The sequence below is a fragment of the Aquarana catesbeiana genome, linkage group LG02 (assembly GCF_042186555.1).
Source record: "Aquarana catesbeiana isolate 2022-GZ linkage group LG02, ASM4218655v1, whole genome shotgun sequence".
NCBI classification, from domain to species: Eukaryota; Metazoa; Chordata; class Amphibia; order Anura; family Ranidae; genus Aquarana; species Aquarana catesbeiana.
Window position 1 is genome coordinate 144,182,004 of NC_133325.1, and position 19,817 is coordinate 144,201,820.

General features: G+C 43.2%; 1 protein-coding gene across 1 annotated transcript; it reads right to left on the bottom strand.

The window, feature by feature from the left end:
- Positions 1–4,961: 4,961 nt before the first annotated feature.
- Positions 4,962–19,617, bottom strand: PFDN5 (prefoldin subunit 5). Its single transcript, XM_073613582.1, has 6 exons — positions 19,472–19,617; positions 13,375–13,477; positions 13,064–13,095; positions 10,532–10,606; positions 9,834–9,939; positions 4,962–5,301 (listed from the first exon to the last, which is right to left on the bottom strand). The coding sequence occupies exons 1-6, from the start codon at positions 19,541–19,543 to the stop codon at positions 5,231–5,233; spliced, it is 459 nt and encodes a 152-aa protein (XP_073469683.1). The 5' UTR covers positions 19,544–19,617; the 3' UTR covers positions 4,962–5,230.
- Positions 19,618–19,817: the final 200 nt, after the last annotated feature.

The following is a 19,817-nucleotide window of genomic DNA, read 5'->3' on the forward strand; positions in this document are numbered from 1 at the left end:
TAATAATCTTTTAGTTTTATTTTAGACAATATTGTGAAAATAAAACAAGAATAAAGGACCAAATAGAAATAAGAAAAACAAATAAAACAGAAACATAATAATATGTACACAAAATGTAGGAAGATCAGGAGTCATCACTTGTAACATAGGCAACAGTTAGTATGAAGAAACCAAAAGCTACCTCAGCACTTTTAAACATTTGGGAACTCTCCTATGTCACAGACCTTTGGTCCTAGAGGACATATCTCCTCTCTCAACAGAGGAGCGGAGAGACCCATTCTCCGGAAAGTAAATGAAAAACCGTCTATAGCTCGCAGAAAGTTATTCTACAGTGACAAACTATTATGTGGCTGAACTCCCGCTCACACTCCAAGAATACAGTCATAGCGTATACACCTGGCTCAAAGCTATTTAGATGTTGTGCTTGGCGATTCGGCATTGGACAGGGATCGGTCAGCTAAGGCCAAAAGTATGAATGTGGGGTCTGCTAATGCCATTAGAGCCATATCTAAGCTGTAAGAAACCGAGACAGATCCAGATACAGGTTTCTTCCAATTTGCCCAGGTGGAGTTGAACCCCTCACGTTTGTGTTTACAGGTGGCAAGCCACTCCTCCGCCTTCATAATCTCCCTCACCTTCCCCATCCACTCCTTTTCACTTGTGACACAAGAGCTTTTCCAGTGAACCAGTATGAGGCACTTAGCAGCACTGAGAAGGTGAGGGAGATCACTCCGTTTATAGCGAGAGAGAGGCTTATGGGGAACTGGGAGGCAAAAGCAATTCAGAGAGTTGGGAAGGTCTATCCCAAGGCCCTCCAACACATATTTACGTACCATTACCGAAAAAGGAGAATACAAGGGCACTCCCACCATATATGGAGGAAAGTACCCCTCCAGCACAATTCAGAATGTAAAGGGTACATTTTTGCTAGAGTCGTTGGGACACAGTACCACCTGGTCAACAGCTTGTAGTTATTTTCTTGTGCCTTGGACTCCACTGAGCTAGAATGGGTCAGGTAATAAAACTGCTGTACTCGTTCTTTAGAAAACTCACATTAGAGGTCACGCGCCCATTCTCTAAGGAAATACGATTTAGGAATTGACTTAGGAGCTGCGTCTAATAATTGGTATAGGGTGGAGATGGTGTGAGGCAGAGGGGTCCTTAGCCACCCATAAATGTTCAAAATCCGTAAAAGTGGATCTAATCTGCGTCACACAATGTGTTGAGGCAACAAAATCTGCCAACTGGCAGTACCTCCAGAAGTCAAAAGGGAAACTACCATACCTCTCCCTGAGGTCATCAAGAGGGATTAAGGCATAGTCCTCTACAAAACGTGCCAAGCTAACTATGCTGTCTCTCACCCAGGATCCAAGGGAAGACAGCTGCTGAACCACCCCCCCCCCCCCCTCTATTCATTCTATCCCAGACAGTTAGTGCATGGGTGGTCAGCAGGGACATCCAATCGGAGGAACGTCTGTCTCCCATTGGAACCCAGGGAGCATACGCCAAGTTATGACCGGCAAATGTCTTTTCCAGTGGGACCCATAATTTAGAGGATGTGTGAAATTTCCAATCTAGCAAATGCTGTAAAGCCATCGCCTGATATTGGAGGATATTAGGCAGACCAAGACCTCCATTTCGCTTGGACCACTGTAGCAAAGCCATAGCTACTCGTGACTTTTTATTTCTCCACACAAACCTAAATAACAGACTACGGAGCTCCATGAAGAAGCGCCTGGGTAGGCAGACAGGCACTATCTGCAGGAGAAACAATATGCAGGGGTAGAGTTGTCATTTTGATTAGATTTGTGCAGCCAACCCAAGTGAAGGTCGTTTTGCGAGGCTACAGGCACATAGGTGCCTGTAGCCTTGCAAGAGACTTCACTGTAGCCATAAACTCCGTCTGGGATATGGGTATCTCTAGAGCTGTCTGGTGCTCGAGAGATAGATTGGGGAGACCGGAAGAGGAGAGATAGGCCTCTATCCTGCAGGAGAAACAATATGCAGGGGTAGAGTTGTCATTTTGATTAGATTTGTGCAGCCAACCCAAGTGAAGGTCGTTTTATCCTAAGATTGTACGTCTAAAACAAAGCTTTGTTAGTAAGGGGGCGTAGTTATGCGTATATAGAGTGTCCAGGCTACTAGAGAGTTGAACACCTAAATACCGCATTGAAGAAGATGCCCAAGCAAAGGGGAAAGACCCCTCAAGGCGGCAGCCATGACCGGAGGGATCGTAATCGGTAAGATCTCAGATTTGGCATAATTAATGTTAAAGTTAGAAACTTGGCTATAAAGCTGCTAATTCCTCCATCAGGTTTCGCAGGGAAACCGTAAGAGCCACCACATGAAATAGGATATCGCCCGCGTATGCGGAAATTTTATGTTTCTTGGGAACCCACGGTTACCCCCTTGATGTTCTAGTTAGCTCTTATTGTCCGAAACATAGGTTCCAAAACCAGTGCAATCAAAAGGGGCGAAAGTGGACACCCCTGTCTTGTGCCATTCTGGATAGGGAACACTGAGGAAGGACAGCCAGCCAGCCATTCAACCTTAACGTGGGCGGAGGGAGACTCAAAGTGCAGCTATCCAGAGCAACATCTGAGGCCCCAACTTAGCCAGCACCGCATTGAGAAAACCCCAGTCCACATGATCAAATGCCTTCTCAGCATCTGTGGAAAGAATAAAATATGGGGGCAGATGTTCGTATGCCTAGGCCCAATGAATGAGCTGCAAAGCCCAGATAGAATTATCACGGGCCTCCCGATCCACTATAAAGCCTGTCTGGCCTGGGTGGACTATTTTGGGGAGGAGATTTTTAAGGCGATTGCCAAGGATTTTGGCAAATAGTTTAAATCTGTATTCAACAGAGATTGGGCGGTAGCTCTGTAGGAGAGTATGGTCTTTCCCGTCTTCTGGGAGGACAGTGATGTGAGCCAGTGAAGCCTCCTGTGGGAGATGCCCCTCCGAGGTTAAAGAATTGAGGAAGGTGCCTGTAGCCTCGCAAGAGACTTCACTGTAGCCATAAACTCTGTCTGGGATATGGGTATCTCTAGAGCTGTCTGCTGCTCGAGAGATAAATTGGGGAGACTGGAAGAGGAGAGATAGGCCTCTATCCTCGCTTGTTTCTGCACTGTCCACTGGGGAGGCATTGGAATCTAAGTTATAGAGGGCCGAATAATAGTGACGCAATTTTCATGTTAGGTTGTACCAGTTCCCCCCGTGGGAGTTTGGAGTTTATAAACATGTGATGATGCGTGCTGCTTCCGTAGAGCCCTGGCCAACATTCTGCCAAATTTATTACCATGTTCATAATACCCACGAGCCACATAGACCTGCAAATCTGTAGACGGCTGTGCTAAGAGTTTGGAAAAAAAAAAAAAAAAACCTTGCATAGTTCCATCAGGCAGCAAAGTGCCTTTCGGGTCCGCAGTTTGTTGGTTCTGTAATTCTGCTTGTTGTAAAGCCCCAAAAACCCATTGACAGTCTGCTTGTTGCTCTATTTTCACCTTAGTACCCCATGTGAAAAGTGTACCTGCCTTATTGCCCTCCCAAAGTATACCCAATAGTGAGACAAGGTCTCCTCTATCCCAGATACCACACTAGGGTTATCTAAGAGGTTATTATTAAGTCTCCACAACCAGGATCTGGAAGCCATATGAGGTAAGTCAAGAGTTATGGACACAGGGGCATGATCAGAGAGGGTAATCTGGTCAATAGAAGAGTCAGCCAATAAGTGTAAGCTACTCTGATCAACTAATAACAAATTGATTCTAGTATAGACCCCGTGAACAGTAGCGTAGTAGCTATAGTCCTTCTCGGAGACATGCATAACCCTCCAGCAGTCAACTAGAGAGTGCGTTTCTGCAGGGACTTGCGGAAATGCTTCAAGAAGGCAAAAGGCATGCATAGAGTGACTCGAAGAGGTATCAATCCTTGGGTCAGGGCTGACATTAAAGTCCCCTCCCAAGACTAATCTTCTCTCCCGGAAGCCCACCAGGCTATCAAGGACTGTGTCAATGAACGAGAGCTGTTGGGCGTTAGGGGCATAAAGGGTAGCAAATGTGTAAACCTGTCCCATGATGGCACCCCTCAAGAAGACGTACCCTACTACATGTTTTTAACCCTTTGGCTGTTATTGATTGTATACTGAACACCACAAGTGTCTTTGGTCTACCTGCTTTACACCCCTGAAAGAATATGATTCTGAAACAAGTCAGGTGCTTCTGGTTGACTGGCCATTGCTGGACCATGTTTTGAAGTCAACATATTGTAGAACACTGTTCACACCTATGCAAATTAGATATGGGTTTCCCTGCATCTAATTCACATAGCAGGAGAATGTGACTGGCTCCCTATGGAATCGTTTCACATGTCTGTCGCGGCTGCGGAACGCACTGCACAGAAACGCTGTGCATATTTGGCTCAGTTTCAGGGCAGAATTCAGGCAAAGATTCTGCCCTCATTCGTCCCTGAAATGGAGAACAGGGACGGACAACGTTGCTATGCGATCTGCGGCCGGTTTAGGTGTGAACTGAGCCTTAAACTTTTTTCTGTTTCATTATGATAGCAGCCATAAAATTGTTCTTAAACATTTTGTATTAAGATTTTAAACTTTACTGTTACTTATGAGTATTTGGATAGTTATAGGCCCAAAAAGTCCCATAGCAGGGTTTGTTTGCTCAATGCAGGTTCCCTTTAAAAGAGATCTTCAACAAAAAAATGTGAACATGACGACATTGAAGGCATGCTCCAGGCCTGTCATCCTTATTCTTTCTTCACTACTTGGCAAGTCAGCAGCCTGCAACAAGCATATGTAGATCAGATGCAAGGACAGCTGATATGCACATTCTTATTTGGGGTTAAGGACTCACTGGGTAGTGAAGAATAAAAATTCCAGGCCTTTCAAGTACAAGTCAGCTATAGCACAACTATTTATATTTAGCACAAAGAAACATGACACATTATTAAAAGAAAATTCACCATTTCAATAAATGTATTTATATTTCCCAGACACAAATAAAAACAAAAGAAAAATAAATTAATCCCTTGGCTGAGGATGCAGGAGAGTTGTCACGCAGTCTGAAAGACGATGCTCGGCTAGTACCTGCAGTAGTGACAGGGTGTACTGCACTGGTAGGCAAGGCCAGGGATACCAAGAAACGGCCTTCACTGCAAGAAGATGGTGCAGCTTCTGCTGTGAGGGGAATTAGGGCACTCTCTGGAGACAGGGCTAAGCCTTGGATGTCCCTGCCTGGGCCGCTGTCAACTGCTGGATTTTTATGCTCATCATTTCTATGACAGCTGCAGAGATAGAGTAAAAAAGATCAATGAAGCCACAGATGCATTTAAAAAAACAAAAAACACAGAATATAGACATTGACAACACGTCTGGATTAATTTTTGTGTGTTCCACATTAAGACTTTGAGGCTGGGTTCACACTATTGTGAACTGGATGTGGGTATCTCTGCATCCAATTTGCATAGTAGGAGATTGTGACCGGCTCTCTATGGAGCTAGTTCACACATCTCCACAGTGGCTCTGGTGAGAATTGCACAGAAGCCCTCTGCGTCTTTTGGTCTGTTTCAGGCCCGAATTCAGCCCAAAATTTGGGATGAAATCAAACCTCAAACTGTGAATGGGGACACAACAGGCTCCTGCTGTGAGCCGCTGTCTAAAATTGCATGGGCTTGTCCTTCTGCATCTTTATTGCTTTACAGGGCAAGAGCACAAAAAAAAAAAAAAAAAAAAAAAATTCCATCTTTATCTCTCCTCCCTCTCCTTTTCTTTTATTATTTCCTAAAATATTCCTGTGGATACTCAGTCTAATAACTTGATTTATTTCTCTAATCTTACATCTAGAATCCCAACTAGTGTATAGTAAATATGGTTGTAAGATATCTCTAAAATTACTTTATTTTATTAACTTATTTATTTATCTTTTTTATCATACTGCAAAGATCTTCTGACGACTGATATGTATCCATGTATTGTATCATTTTATTTCTTCTTCTGTGAAAACTCAATAAATATATTTAACAAGAAAAAAAAAAAAAGAAAAAAAAAGGTTTTTTTTTTTTTATAAAAGGATAAAAAAACTAAACTGTCTGATGTAGTTTACGAAGATGATGTGTTATGCATCTGCCGGTAATTACAACCTCGCACACTGGTGTGTGCGTGTGGTAACACAAAGTAAGTAACATGAACATTGCACTCATTTTTAAAACTGCAACAGCACCACTTATATTGTACAGTCAGCTCCATAAATATTGGGACATTGACAATTCTAATTTTTTTTGGCTCTATACACCACCACAATGGATTTGAAATGAAACGAACAAGATGTGCTTTAACTGCAGACTTTCAGCTTTAATTTGAGGGTATTTACATCCAAATCAGGTGAACGGTGTAGGAATTACAACAGTTTGTATATGTGCCTCACACTTTTTAAAGGGACCAAAAGTAATGGGACAATTGGCTGCTCAGCTGTTCCATGGCCAGGTGTGTGTTATTCCCTCATTATCCCATTTACAAGGAGCAGATAAAAAGTCCAGAGTTCATTTCAAGTGTGCTATTGGCATTTGGAATCTGTTGCTGTCAACTCTCAATATGAGATCCAAAGAGCTGTCACTATCAGTGAAGCAAGCCATCATTAGGCTGAAAAAACAAAACAAACCCATCAGAGAGATAGCAAAAACCATTAGGTGTGGCCAAATCAACTGTTTGGAACATCCTTAAAAAGAAAGAACGCAACAGTGAGCTCAGCAACACCAAAAGACCCAGAAGACCACAGAAAACAACTGTTGTGGATGACCGAAGATCTTTCCCTGGTGAAGAAAACACCCTTCACAACAGTTGGCCAGATCAAGAACACTCTCCAGGAGGTAGATGTATGTGTGTCAAAGTCAACAATCAAGAGAAAACTCCACCAGAGTGAATACAGAGGGTTCACCACAAGATGTAAACCATTGGTGAGCCTCAAAAACAGGAAGGCCAGATTAGAGTTTGCCAAACATCTAAAAAAGCCTTCACAGTTCTGGAACAACATCCTATGGACAGATGAGACCAAGAAGTGGAATGTTATGCAATGGCCAAGTCAATCACCTGACCTGAATCCGATTGAGCATGCATTTCACTTGCTGAAGACAAAACTGAAGGGAAAATGCTCCAAGAACAAGCAGGAACTGAAGACAGTTGGAGTAGAGGCCTAGCAGAGCATCACCAGGGATGAAACCTAGCGTCTGGTGATGTCTATGCATTCCAGACTTCAGGCTGTAATTGACTGCAAAGGATTTGCAACCAAGTATTAAAAAGTGAAAGTTTGATGGATGATTGTTAATCTGTCCCATTACTTTTGGTCCCTTAAAAAGTGGGAGGCACATATACAAGCTGTTGTAATTCCTACACCGTTCACCTGATTTGAATGTAAATACCTTCAAATTAAAGCTGAAAGTCTGCAGTTAAAGCACATCTTGTTCGTTTCATTTCAAATCCATTGTGGTGGTGTATAGAGCCAAAAAAATTAGAGTTGTGTCGATGTCCCAATATTTATGGGCCTGACTGTATGTAAAGGCAAAAGTTGTTTTCTAAGTTTTGGATTGAGTATAGGAGGGGTTAGACCTGTCAAGTTTTCTTTTGCCATTTGTGAGATTCACCCCAATGGGAACAAAACCTACTGTTGAAAAGTGTCCACTTCCTGTGACACCTCGGCTTCATTCACACTGCTGCAACCTGAAAGTCGCGTGACTTGAGTGCTACTTTGATAGAAGAATAGAAGTTGCCTTGAAGTAGTACAGGAACCTTTTCTGAAATCGGAGCGACTTCAGTAGTGCTAACTAACAACTTCAGCCCTGGAAGGTTTTACCCCCTTCATGACCAGGCCATTTTTTGTGATACGGCACTGTGTTACTTTAATTGACAATTGCGCGGGCGTGTGACACTGTACCCAAAATAAAATTGATGTTCTTTTTTGCCTACAAATAGAGATATGTCTTTTTGTGGTATTTTTTCATCTCTTGTTTTTATTTTTTGCGCTATACACAAAAAAAAAAAAAAAAAAAAAAAAAAAAAAAAAAAAAAAATATAATAATAATATAGAAGTTTACAAATTATGGGATATATATTTTGTTTTTTTTTCTACTAGTAATGGCGGCGGTCAGAGTTTTTTAGCGGGACTGACATTGAGTCGGACAAATTTTTGGGGAACCATTGACATTACAGTGATCAGTGCTAAAAATATGCACGGTTACTGTACTGATACTGGCAGGGAAGAGGTTAACATCAGGGGCAATCAAAAGGGGTAAGTGTGTACCTAGGAGGTGCTTGCTAACTGTGTGGGGGATGGATTGACTTAAGACAGATTCGTGTTCCTGCTTAGTGCAGGAAAACAAAAAAAAAAATCACTGTGTTCTCCCCTGTCAGAACAGCAAACTGCCTTGTTTACATAGGCATCTGCGTGAAACGATGTACATCTATTGCGTGAAACGATGTACATATATATCATTTTCATGCAATAGGCAGCATGCGCGTGCCGATTGGCCAGAGCGGGTCCCGGCAGACATCGCATCTGCCGGGACCTGCCAGTTAAACCCCCCCCCACCCCCCCCCCACCCCCGAGAGGCAGAATGGGGATCTCCCCTTTCTGCCTCTCTGGGGAGAAAAAAAAAAAAAAGGCAGGTCCCGGCAGATGCGATGTCCGCCGGGACCCGCTCTGGCCAATCAGCGTGCACATGCCACCTATTGCACGAAATCATATATATGTACATCGTTTCACGCAATAGAGCCGCGGTAGGCAGTCTTTAAGTAAAGAGAGCTCTCATTGACCAACATGGGAGTTCACATGTCATGTGACTTAGGGTCTCACAAGTTGGATCCTAAGTCGTGGCAGTGTGAACCAAGCCTAAATGTTATGTCTAAGGCAAGTGAAGGGAAATCTTTCCAGCAGGGTAAAGTCACTGAAAAGAAATAAGCCTTCAGTGCTCGATTTAAAATCTAAATGTTTTGGTTATTTATAAACTTTAAAGTGATATTAAAGCCTTGTGTTAAAATAAAACGTGACATACTTGCATACTCTGTGCAGTGGTTTTGCACAGAGCAGCCCATATCCTCCTCTTCGCCAGTCCCACGCCAGCGCTCCTGCCTCCTCCATCTCCTGAGTGGCTCACTGGCTGCGATTGACAGCAGCGGAAGCCAATCGGGAGTGTGAGTCACCGGAAAGACAAGGCTCTTGTGGACATCACTGGTTCAAGAGGGGGCTGAGTGGATAGATGGATTAAAGAATACAGGTTTCTGTTGGAAGATTTCCCCTCACCCCTGATCCTTTGTCAGCAGCACATTTTGGATTTTCCATTATTTCCTATTCCAGTGAACACACTCAATTGTACTATCTGAACAGACAATCTTACCAATGGGACAAAGGACAGGAATAAAAACTTTGAAGTGGCTTTAAAGGCAAGACATTTTTTACCTTTTTTTTCTATAAAGTCTTACTAGTTGCTCCTTCCTAAATACTTAACTGACCCTTCACTCCACTAGTGATGTGCCCAGCTACAGAAACACTGCTCTACCCCCCCCCCCCCCCCTTCCCACAGGACACAGAGGCACCACAGGCTCCTGCTGCTGTCAAAATCCTATGGGATTTTATTGGAAAAAAGAAAGCAAATGTTGCCAGCATATGTCTATGCATATGTGCTGACACATGCGCTGTCGTGTGTACCTACTCTAAAATGGGACAATTAGTATATTTAACTTTCTTTATCATGTGACATGGGAGGACTAAAACAGCTAACTTGTCATGTTGTAAATATCTCTGCCAATAGACAGCATTGGGCGTTACCTTGTTTCATGCCGTGCTTTTCCTGTAGAGCTGGCTGAATCTTCTCAATTTGCTTTGTAAGGAAGTCGATCTTCCTTTTAAAGAAATCTTTGGCATCTGCAGCAGTCTGAAGAGAACGTATGAATTCACAGAGATGAAAAAATATTTAAAAAACATACCGCAAAGTAACAACCAAAAGAGATAACAACGAACGCGTTATCTACATATTCAATCATAAGTCAGCTTTATAGGACAGCTGCAAGCCAGGGTGTGGCAAAAGGTTTTCTTTAGCAATGATAAAATAACTGCTAGAAATGAAATACAGATAAAAAAATTGGAGCAGACCCTTTCATTGGTGGTCGGCAGAGAAATGGCTCATGTACATTGGTGGTCAATGGAGAAATGGTTAGCCAATCTGCCTCACAGAATCTGTGGCAACATCTGGAGGTGCCATGGTTGACAAAGACGTCTACAAATAATCTAGGAATCTATTTGGGACTTAAAACGATCTAGAAAGGCAGGAATAGGAATGATTGACTTGGTTTAAATTAGGCTTGCCACATAGCGCAAAACTCCAGAATATATATATTTTTTTTAAAGGGAAGTTTTGAAGATTTCCTGATATGTACATCCAGATATCGAATATATCCTACTATTACTATACCATTTTGGTGTTTCACCAGCAGTTATGTTAGCTCATAGTTGAAAATAAAACGTACCTTCTCTACATAGTATCCAGTTCCCACATCTACTAGCACATTGGAGACATTGCTAAGTGTTCCAGGCACATACATCTGTTGCATGAAGTAGGTAAGGAAAGTAATATATCCATACTTATTTCTACTAATATATCCCTCTGTGGCAGCAATAAAGCCTTGAAATATTGTCAATTCCCACTTATGCATTTTTTTTTCTGTTTGCTGGGTACTCTAAATGACAGGGCTTTAAAGTGTTTCGATTACGAGAGACAAAATGATGGATGCCATTGCTGATCTTCATAGAAAACAGCTAGAGGACTGGCTCCCATGCTAACCTGTTAGTCCACTTTCACACTGAGGCACTTTACAGGCATTTTTGCGCTAAAAATAGCACCTGTTAACCGCCTCTTCTGCAGCCCTAGTGTGAAAGCCGAGTGCTTTCACACTAGGGCCGCTTTACCGCTAACGGACCCGCCGCTTCAGTGTTAAAGTGGCCTTAGTTTTACTTTCAGTCACTGACCTGGAATAATGCAGACCAGTAAAGCCAGAGAAAAGGTCTGGATCACAGACCTGAGAAAAGTATGCAGAGGAATTCTAACTACTGAAAAAGAAGGGTCAGTTAAGCAGCTTGTCATTACAAAAAGTAAAAGTCTGCAATAGCAGTCCACAAGCTTCTTTCAAAACAGATTACTTTTCTAGAAATATTATAAATTCAGCCTAAGGCCTACAATAAAAGAGCAAATTATTCTTAAATAGTAATCTCCTGCTTTATTAAAAAAAAAAAAAAAAAAAAAAAAACGCTCAATCCCCCCATCAAAAACAGTCAGCGTTGATGGGGGAACCCCTCCCGTGGAGCAATCATGTTCTCGCAGCAGGATGGAGTACTGGAAGCCATACCTGCCAGGAGAGCACAATGAATATTGCTAGCGGCTATAGCTGCTGGCAATCGCATGCTAGTTGTACCCAAGTTGATCGATGGATCGACTTGGGTACAATCAGCATGCCCATAGATGGTTCGAATCTCAACCGCTCCCTGTTGAACCAGCCAAGATTCAAACTATCTATAGCCAGCCAGCAGTGTCAGTTGGGCTTTCTGCCAAAGCGACAATGCAAGAATCTTCAGGCGATCTACCCAACAAGAACAAACACACACACACACACAGAATTTGTAAATTTTTAACCCAGCAGAGATTCTATACTGCATCCATTGAATCAAAGTTTGAGCTGCATTTTATGATCGATTCTTTCATCTACCCGTCAGCTGGATGAGGTCTCTGTTTCCAACTGCCTTAGGCACCTTTCACAGTGGGCAGTCCCCGTCAAGCGGATCCACCTGCGTAGCAGGGGATCTGTCCTCTGAGCAGGTGACAGGTATGTGTCCGCTCCGCTATGCAGAATGGACATGTTTTCTATCAGGCTGTCAGATGGAAATGGACCACCTGTCCGTTCCATCCATCTGTCATCTGATCCGATCGACGGATGGGGAACAGATCCCCGTTCAGCGTTCAGGAGAGTGTGCATGGGGCCTAAGGCTCCATTTGGACCTGGGTGTTTTTGGGATCAGGAGCAGAATTGCTGCAATTCTGTGTGTGTTCTCAAAACACAGGTTCAGGTGCCATTATTTTCAATGACACCCAAAATGTGGTGTGGTTTTGCTGCGATTGTCACATGATTTATTACTTGGCAAACCGCCTTGTGTGAAGCTTGTCACCCAAAAAGATGCAAAAGCTTCTTTTGGGCGATTTGCGGTGATAAAACGCATGACAACCTAAGCAAAACTGCACCGCGCTTTAGATACCATTGAAAATAATGGCACCTGAACCTGCATTTTACGATTGCGAGCAGTATTGCAGCGATTCTGCCGCGATCCCAAAACGCCCAGGTGTGAATGGAGTCTAAAGATTCTGCATCTGAACCAGGTTTCAAGTGAAATGTTCCGTTTAAAAGGTTTAGATTAAGGTTTAAAGATACAAGGATTTAAAAGTGGTTAGGTTTAACTGCTTTGTTTCCAGCTTCCTTAAAGTACAACTAAAGGCAAAGAGTTTTCTTTCATTTTGGATAGAATAAGGCCCCTTTCACACTGAGATGATCTCATCCTGAACGAAGCCGAGAGGGAAGGATGTCACAGTTTATACAGAGTGGAAACAGGCAGACCCTGCTGAGCTCTACGGACAGTCAGGTGTAAACAGACTCAGCCATCTGTTTATATCAGGCTACCTCTGATCCGTTCCACCAAAACGGAAAAGGATGCAGTTTTTTTTTTCTACTGCACCTGATTGAATCTGGAGGCAGGTGGGTGTAAAAGGAACATACTAGAAAATATCACCTGTTTTGGTGATTTACTGTTTTGGGGACAACCCAAAATTTGTGATTTTCCTTTCATTTTTGGCAAGAACGGTAAACATGACAATTAGAGGGGGTTAACCTGCCCAACGGGGGAACAGACAGCAATAAAAACCTGACAGGGTTTATACAGGGATTGATATGGGTCCCTCTCCAATGCTCATTTTAGGTTTGATCTTTAAATAACATTGGCAACTAGAAAAAGGATACAGAGCTTGTCAGAGGAACAAGAATTTGTTTACCTGTAAAATAAAAGAAAGAAAGAATATAGTTAGTACTGGGTGCATCATACGCCAGAATACCAAGAGCATTAGCAGCCAAATACAATAAAACAGGCCACATATGAAAAGCAATTAGAAGTACAGAAAGCAATACCTACTGACCAAATTGCACATTACTGAGGTCAGCACACCATATAATGCATTCCTATTATAGTTGTTATAGGTATTGGACTGTGAAGTTCACATTTTGATATTGGACCTTTTAAATGAACAAACCTGAAAACTATAGTAGTCACCTACCTTCATTACTTTTATGGAGAATATTCAGACATTCCTTGGCCTCTACAAACTTGGTCTGCACCACTTTTAACTGAGCAATCGATGAAGACAGGAACTCTACTTCCTAAAATGAAAAGTAAAAAAAAAAAAAAAAAAAAAAAAAAAAAAAAGGGACACAATTAGCTGTAGGACCTGCCTAGTGACTTGCAATTGTGCAGCACTGCAGAAAATGTACCATATAGCTCAGCAGTGCTGTTAGTCCAACCTATAGAAATAGTCTATTAGAAATTGCTTTGCTTAGAGCATTGGGGTCCCTGGTTTAATGCCCTTCAGGATCACCATTCATATGTTTCAGTGGAATTCCTCCAACAACCTAAAACATATCGAAAGCATTTGGCAGGGGTCACAATCTTTTGCCAAACCCCTACTTTTCACTACCAGTGTTAAAGGGGCTTAATTAATGTGCTAATTAAGGAGACACTGTAACTGCAGATCACAGTGGGAGGTATCAGAAACAGAGGCAGTGCTGTTCATCCAAAAAGCAGGAGGGCAGGAAGTACTGACTCTGTCCAGCTACAGGCTTGTCACTCAGCAGTGGCAATTCTGATAACCACGTCCCCTGCAACATGTTTTCAGTACAATGTAGTGAAAGCAGACGCAATCCTACATGGGAGCGGCAGCTCCAAATTCAGGAGCAGTGCAGCATCGTTATCAGACCATCATAGGAAGCTCCACTGGGTGGACTTAACTGGCATGACCAGCAGACATTTGAGGGCTTTGCAGCAGAACTAAGAAAAAAAACAGTCCAAGTGCTGATACACCTATAATTATGTAATTATGTGCTGCACTACATTTTTTGTAATGGGTGGTCATAGCTCTACTTTAAAGTGGTTCTAAAGCCTTAAGGTTTTTCACCGTAATACATTCTATGCAATAATGTGAAAAACCTTCTGTGCTGCAGCTCCCCCCCCCCCCTTTCTTACCTGAGCCCGATCCAGCGATGTGCACGACAGCAGTGTCTCCTGACGCTGTCTCCCTCCTCATTAGAGCAGAGAGCCATTGGCTCCTGCTGCCGTCAATCAAATGCTGTGACATGGGAGTGGGGGGCAGGGGTGAGTCTCGCTGTCTGTGTCAATGAACGCAGCAGCGGGACTCTGGAGCGAGCATGCATGGGTGCCCCCACCGAAGAGGGTCCTGGAGTGCCAGCGGGGGGACCCCAGAAGAGGATCGGGCCTGCTCTGTGCAAAAACCATTGCACAGAGCAGGCAAGTATCACGTTTGTTTATTTTTTGATTAAAAGTTGCTTTCAGGGAGTAAAAGACATTGTGACCACAACCCCCATGGGTACACAATCATGCTATCCTAGACTTACAGTCCTGCTGCACAGAATAGCACTCACACCTCATTATGTGATGGGCACTCTGTGCAGTAGTAAGGGCTCAATCACATCAGCTGGTGTGCATAATGTAGTGTTGAAGTGGTTCTAAACTCAAAAGTTTTCCCGTTTACCTTAATGAATTCTTTGCATTAAGGTAAAAAACATCCCACTAACCCCCCCTATCTTTAAATACTTACCCCACTCATCTCACTGATCCAGCGCTGTCTTGGCTGTACCACTGCTCGGTTAACTTCCTAGATTCACAGGAGACTGCCAGCAGCAGAAGCCATAGGCAAGTCAAACTTCTGTGAGGAGGGAAAGGGAGCATGAATTGTGCTGTGTATGTGTCTATGGATGGACACAGCCCAGCTCCGGAGAATATGCTCAGGTGCCCTCTTAGCACCCAGCTTGCTGAGGGGGCACTCCTAGGAAGGACCACCAAATAGGAGGGTAAAAAAAAACAAAAAACAAAAAAAAAAAAAAAAAAAACAAACACCATTTTAATAATGCACTATGGGCATTGAGTCCCAACAACTGTCCATGTCACAGGAAAAAAGGAGCCCCAATGTCACTGCAAAACTGTTTTCACTGATAATCCAGCTGCCATGAGCCTGTTAGAAATCAGAGCGAAGTGCAATCATAATAAACTTATATAAAAAATTATAAAACAAAGTGGGGCAGGCCGCTGTGCATAACAACCAGCTCTCATCTTCAAGTGGTTGGAAAGACATGAAATCTGAACAATTCATCTATTTCTCTGGCATTTACTTACATCTCTCCAAAGCATGAAGAGTCATTCCTCTCTGCTGTCTAGTTCCTCTGTTATCAGCACAAATCACTTCTGATAAGTTTTCCTGACACCAAGATATAAAAGGTGACAGGGGAGGGATCAGTCCGATTGACAGCCCCAACTCTGTTCCTGTGTGAAGGGGGTGTCCCCCATCCCTCCAATCAGTTCTCAGAGCTCTTGTGCAGTGGGTAACTGCAGCTCCCTGCTTTGTGAGCCTGTGAAAATTCCTTTTCATCTCTGAGTTTTACAAGGATGTACAGGGCAAATGGCTACAAAATAAAACAGGTGCAACTTATGTAGGAGGATTTCTTTCACCTCTGTATCATCTGAGGCCAGTCACTTCACTGGGTATATGTAAGGGTTCACAACCACTTTCAGTTTGTTCAGCTATAGCTAAACTGAACTCTATCATTTACAGCCATGAACTGTTTTGAGAAGCAGAAACAGCAGTACTTCACTTAAAAATGAAAGTGCTGCTCCTCCACCTCCGACCAACCCCCCCCCCCACATTACTGGCGTAGGTGAGAATTACAGAAGTTCGGCCCACCCTCCTTTCCGTCTGCAACCTCCTGGAACACGTCACATGTCACACGAAGCTGCGAGATCAGTCTAAAAAGTGAGGCAGCAGAAGCCACAGCCAAGATGGTGGAACTGAGTATCTGACGACTGGTGTTACAGCAGATTAGCGAGCTCATCAGACCAGCGAACGCAAGTGACGTACCGCCAGCTGCGCATGAGTTCCACAGGTTCGCGAACCTGATGGAACAGCGGCATCGGACATCTTGCTACACTGAGCTACAGCTTGAATTTGAGTAACTTTAGCAAAAAAGCGTATATATAAATATAGTATATCTATATCTTTGATGCTGTTTTGATGTTTAATTGCGAAAGCCTGAAGGCTTAGTGCTGAGCAGTGCGGGGTGTACCAACATGGCCTCCGCCACCTTCCTACTGCTGGCGTCCAGCTTCTTTCACAATGTAACAGCAAAACAGCATCGCAGAGGAGCGTATATAAATACATATAGTATATTGAAATCTGTGATGCTGTTTTGATGTTACATTTTGAAAGAAGCTGGACACCAGCAGGAGGAAGGTGGCGGAGGCCACGTTGGTACACCACATATCACTCTGCATTAAACCAGTGTTAATTTTGTTGACTAAAACATTTTAGTCGAATAAATTAATATTATTTTAGTCAACTAAAATACGACTAAAACAATTGAGATGACTAAAACGCCATTTTAGTTTTTAAAAGATCAAGACTAAAACCAAATTGAAATTTGACTTCAAAATGAACACTGGTCTGTAGTGCATGTTTATACCTCAATACCATAAATAACATATTAGATTTTTCACTCCAGCAGTATATAATGAGTTCGGAAATTGTAGAGAAATGCTTAACTAATGCATTACAATTTAACTACACCCATTCGATTTTAGACAACTAAAATGAGTTTGTCGACTAAAATGTACTGGAGATTTAGTTGACTAAATATGACTAAAACAACTGCAGAAGACTAAAATAGGACTAAAAAGGCATTTTAGTTTTAGTCCCAAGACTAAAACTAAATCGAAATTTGCTGCCAAAATGAACACTTCACTAAACCTTTAGGTTCACACCCAGGATGGATCCGTCTCACAGCAGGGGTCCGGTGCGTGCTGGTTAACAATTTCAGCCTAAATTCTGGGCTGATTTCGCACCTGAAAACGGACCAAAAGACGCACGTTTCTGCAAAACGCACTGGACGTGCTGCGGAGATATGTGAACCGGCTCCATAGAGATCCGGTCAAAATGTCCTGCTATTGCAAATCTAGCCTTTCAGAATTAAACATCAAAACAGCATCACAGATGTCAACATACAATATTTATATACGCTCACTTTATTGCTAAAATTACTCTGAAATTCAAAATATAGCTGGGTGTGGCAAGATGCCACCTTCTTCCTCCAGGTGTTCTGTCTGATTAGCAAACCTGATAGCAGTGGAACGCATGCGCAGCTGACGGACGTCACTTCCGTTCGCTGATCTGATAGAACACCGGCAAAGACACAGCCTAGGTGAAGACTGATCTGGACTCCTAGACTTGGTGAGTACCCGTTTATTAATTTTTTTTTTTTAAATAAGTGTAGTCCCCGATTAATGTGGAAGTAAACCCTCCTATCATTTTCAGCTAAGGAAATGCTTTCTTGGACTTGTTTAATCTTCAACTGCCATGGTGCTGCACATGTGATCAGTTATGACTCCAGCCATTTGATGGTTGGACAGTTTGGTTGAGGACACAACCAAAGTGACAGATACATTCCCGGCAAGTTTTTGTTAAATTGATGGGTTTACTTCTGCTTTAGGCCTCGCTCACACCATGGTGCAGAGATGTCCTTTTTCTGCACGCAATCTGCAAGGGCACAAAAAAAAAAAAAAAAAAAAAAAAACAACATCCAAACACACCAATTGTTCACCATGTGCCCTGTTCACACCACAACACTGGTATCATCTGCAGATTTTTTTCTGCACGGGAAAAAACAAACAAACTGACATGACCTCAACATTGGTGTGAATAGGGCACATAACTGACACATGTCGGTTTTTCATCAGTTTCCTTGCATGTATGGTGTGAACGAGCCCTTAAAGTGTAACTAAAGCCACCAAAGTTACCAGTTACCCAAAACAGTTCCATTCAATGAATGATGTAAATTATAACTGTTGCAGTTCCCAGTGTGCTCATGTTAGCAGTCAGCCATCAAATAACTGGTGTCCTCATGCACACGAGACGCTGTTAAACGCGCGTTCAGAGGCAGTTGGACACTTTTTTCAACTGCCCCTGAACCCATTCAATATTATCCTATGTGTCCATGTACACAGTCTCGTTTTCTGGCATTTTTAGGCAGTTGCGTTTAACCTCGTTTTTCCAGAAGCAAAAAAAGGGTTCAGACGCCAAACGCCGGTACCGCATTTAGCCGCGTTTGCGTTTGTAAGTGTTTTTAAAGGAACCCTATTTTATGGACCAGAAAGCACAGAAATATGATGGTAAACTGCAGTAGAGAATGACATTTTGCGACCCAAATTTGGGGCCCCATATCTCAGGGCCACTTGGTGCTAGGAACCCAAAATTTGGTATGCGAACACAGTGGAACTAATACTACAATATACATATCCAAAGTTGGGGTTCCTAGCACCAAGGGGCCCTGAGATACGGGATCCCAAATTTGGGTCGCAAAATGCAAGCACTTTTGCAGCAGAGAATGACATTTTCCGACCTGACTTTGAGGCCCCCGTATCTCAGGGCCACTTGGTGTTAGGAACACCAAATTTGGTGTGCAGACACAGTGGAACTAGCACTACAGAAAGAGGCAAATGCAAGTATACAACTGCTCTCTCTCTGCTGCTCACTCTGATCAAAATGGCAGAAATAGTTAAAATCTATCATGCTTTCTGAGCTTTGGGAGGGTCTTTGTTATCTTAACTAAACGCTTCTAGACACAAACGCGGCAAAACGGGCATTTCAAAACGCTTTTAAAAACATGTGTTCAGCAGAGTTTGCACCGGCATCTCGTGTGCATGAAGCCTAAGATGGCAGCTTCCTATGCTGCAAACAGCGGAGGGTTTAGTTCCACATTAAACATGTGAATGGAAGATGTATGCTAGGTGTCATGCACTGCTGCAGCTGCTCCAGTTTTGATGCATTCCACACCACATAGCAATGGATCAGATCCATGTCAGTAAAAGCTGGATTGTGATCACTATGGATTACTGACATGCCATCCAAGCCTGGAGACCTTACATGGTGGGGTGATCATCACACTACATCCTCTGATGTGACACATGGGGTGTGCATTGCTGGAACCCACTCAGACACCCTGCAGAGTGCAGACAAGGAGGATATAATGCAGGGTAAATGCTGGGACCTGTAGTGCCACACCCCCTCCCCTAGCCGGACATCGGACGGCACTCACCTGGTCCAGCTGACTTTTCAGGCCCTCTAGCTGAGGCAGAGACAGCTCGGTAATGTTCACAGTCTGCGCCATCTTGGAGGAGGAGAACCTCTCCCTGCGGGTCACTAACGAATACTTCCCATCTCACACAGCGAATAGGAAGTGACATGGAGGCTGGGGGGCGGGGCGAGTGAGAGTACAGCGCCAATCATATCCCTCATGTACTATTCCTTTCTGCTTGTTGTGGGCAGGAAGCTGTGCATCGTCTGGTGTGGAATCGTTCTGTGTAATGGAGTGCAGTTTGGGGTGTAGAAGTGTGATGGAGTGCAGTTTGGGGTGCTGGGTGTGATGGAGTGCAGTTTGGGGT

Excerpts from the sequence above, each read along its gene's own strand:
- PFDN5 (XM_073613582.1), bottom strand. The coding sequence starts at position 19,543 with ATGGCGCAGACTGTGAACATTACCGAGCTGTCTCTGCCTCAGCTAGAG. Across the intron at positions 13,478-19,471 it reads TGAAAAGTCAGCTGGACCAG|GAAGTAGAGTTCCTGTCTTC; the intron begins GTGAGTGCCGTC and ends TTTTCATTTTAG. Across the intron at positions 10,607-13,063 it reads TTGTTCCTCTGACAAGCTCT|ATGTATGTGCCTGGAACACT; the intron begins GTATCCTTTTTC and ends TTCATGCAACAG.